At 31.2% G+C, this 1,632-nt stretch overlaps 1 protein-coding gene across 1 annotated transcript; it reads left to right on the top strand.

The window, feature by feature from the left end:
• Positions 1 to 603: 603 nt before the first annotated feature.
• LOC124835442 (uncharacterized) lies at positions 604 to 1,155 on the top strand. The gene has a single exon (XM_088110652.1). It carries the CDS (start codon positions 736 to 738, stop codon positions 1,087 to 1,089), a length of 354 nt encoding a protein of 117 aa, XP_087966778.1. The 5' UTR covers positions 604 to 735; the 3' UTR covers positions 1,090 to 1,155.
• Positions 1,156 to 1,632: the final 477 nt, after the last annotated feature.

The following is a 1,632-nucleotide window of genomic DNA, read 5'->3' as shown; positions in this document are numbered from 1 at the left end:
CAGCACTTGCGGGTCACGTAAGCATCCCAAGATCTCATCCTCTAGATCAATCAATGTCCCCAAAATATTAATATCAATTCATACAAATCTTAATCATATCTTACAAAAATATAATTAGAATCTTAATCTTAATGTAAAACAATATTAAAATTTTCTAAACTTTAAAAAGTAAGTTTTAATATTAATTCAATTCTATAAAATTCACATGTAATTTAATTTTAATACTACATTAAGAAATTTAATTTAAATCAAATTAATCTTTCAAAAAATAATATATAAGATGATATTTACGTTCCCTTTTATATTTTAATTTAACTTCGTTCATAAAATATTCATGGTTAGATAAAAGAAAAAGTAGATTTATAAAATAAAAAAATAAAATATCTCTCTTTAGAGTACGGATGGAGACAAAAGAAAGGATGAAAGATCTATGCATTTAAAACAAAAAAACTAAAAAACTAATAATAAAAATTGATGCCAAACTATTCCTTTCATGATTTCAATAGTCAAAATCATCATCCAACTTTTTCAAACCTTAGCCTCTTTCCTGGAAGCTCCCTCCTTGACCAACATCCTCTATAAAAAGGCTTCATCAACTTGTTCATTTTATATTCAACGAATGCTGTGTGTTGTGAACCATAGAGACATTATAAACACACATCTCCACTTTTTCGTTTTGTTCTTGTTTGTGTTGTGTCTAGTACGTAGTAGCACATTGACACCCCCAATTGGACCATGAAGAACAAAAGGGCAAGTAGAAGGGACAAAAAGGAGATCAAAGTCACTTATATTTCGAGCCCCGTGAAGGTGAAGACTAGTGCCTCTAATTTTAGGGCACTCGTGCAAGAACTCACTGGCCAATACTCCAATCTTGCTGAAACTTCCATGCCCATGGAAGACGAAAATGAACACTTTGAGAGACTGGTTCACCATAAAACTCGTCAAAGTCAGCCTCAACAATGGAGGGTGGATGACGGCACCAACTTCATGATCAGACCTGAGTATAATGAATTTCTCTCGAGATCCTTCATGGAGCCATTCAACCAACAACAACTTCAATACGATTTGATGACTTTCGACATGTCGTAGGTTTTGGTTGTTGTACCATATGCATTGATATATATATAATATATGAACCTCTATGTTTGATTTTGATCTTGGTTTATCGATCTATTGTTGAATTAGTGATGATGTGAATAGAAATCAAAAGGGGTTCGTGTATGTATACGGATTCTTAGTTGTAGTTATTTAGATTGTGGGATGGAGAACGATGAATGAATAAATAAATACACCAATTTTTGAAAATATGTTATTTTTTAAAAATTGTTTATTTCTTGCAATGATATTTCTTGCAATGATATTAGTACCTACAAAACTCTATCGGATATTAAGCTTACGGAATTCGAAATCGACTTACTTAAATAATATAACCAAGTTCCTATGTTTCCTTGCGGAAGAGGAAATCTGAATATCCTAATAATATTTTTTATTTAAAAAAAAGGAAAAAGGACAACGTGTCTATTCAGAATGCTGCTTTGCCAATTTATCATCAGCTACGTGTGTAAATTTAGTATACGCGCAAATATATGGAAATAAAGGAACAATTAAACAATTATACGAGTGTTATAGAAG

Source organism: Vigna umbellata, chromosome 3, assembly GCF_029865625.1.
Source record: "Vigna umbellata cultivar VRB3 chromosome 3, Vumbellata_1.0, whole genome shotgun sequence".
NCBI classification, from domain to species: Eukaryota; Viridiplantae; Streptophyta; class Magnoliopsida; order Fabales; family Fabaceae; genus Vigna; species Vigna umbellata.
The sequence above is the reverse complement of the archived record's forward strand: the minus strand, read 5'-3'. Positions and strand labels throughout refer to the sequence as shown.

What these genes read in the sequence shown, in the direction of transcription:
- LOC124835442 (XM_088110652.1), top strand. Translation starts at nt 736, where the DNA reads ATGAAGAACAAAAGGGCAAGTAGAAGGGACAAAAAGGAGATCAAAGTC.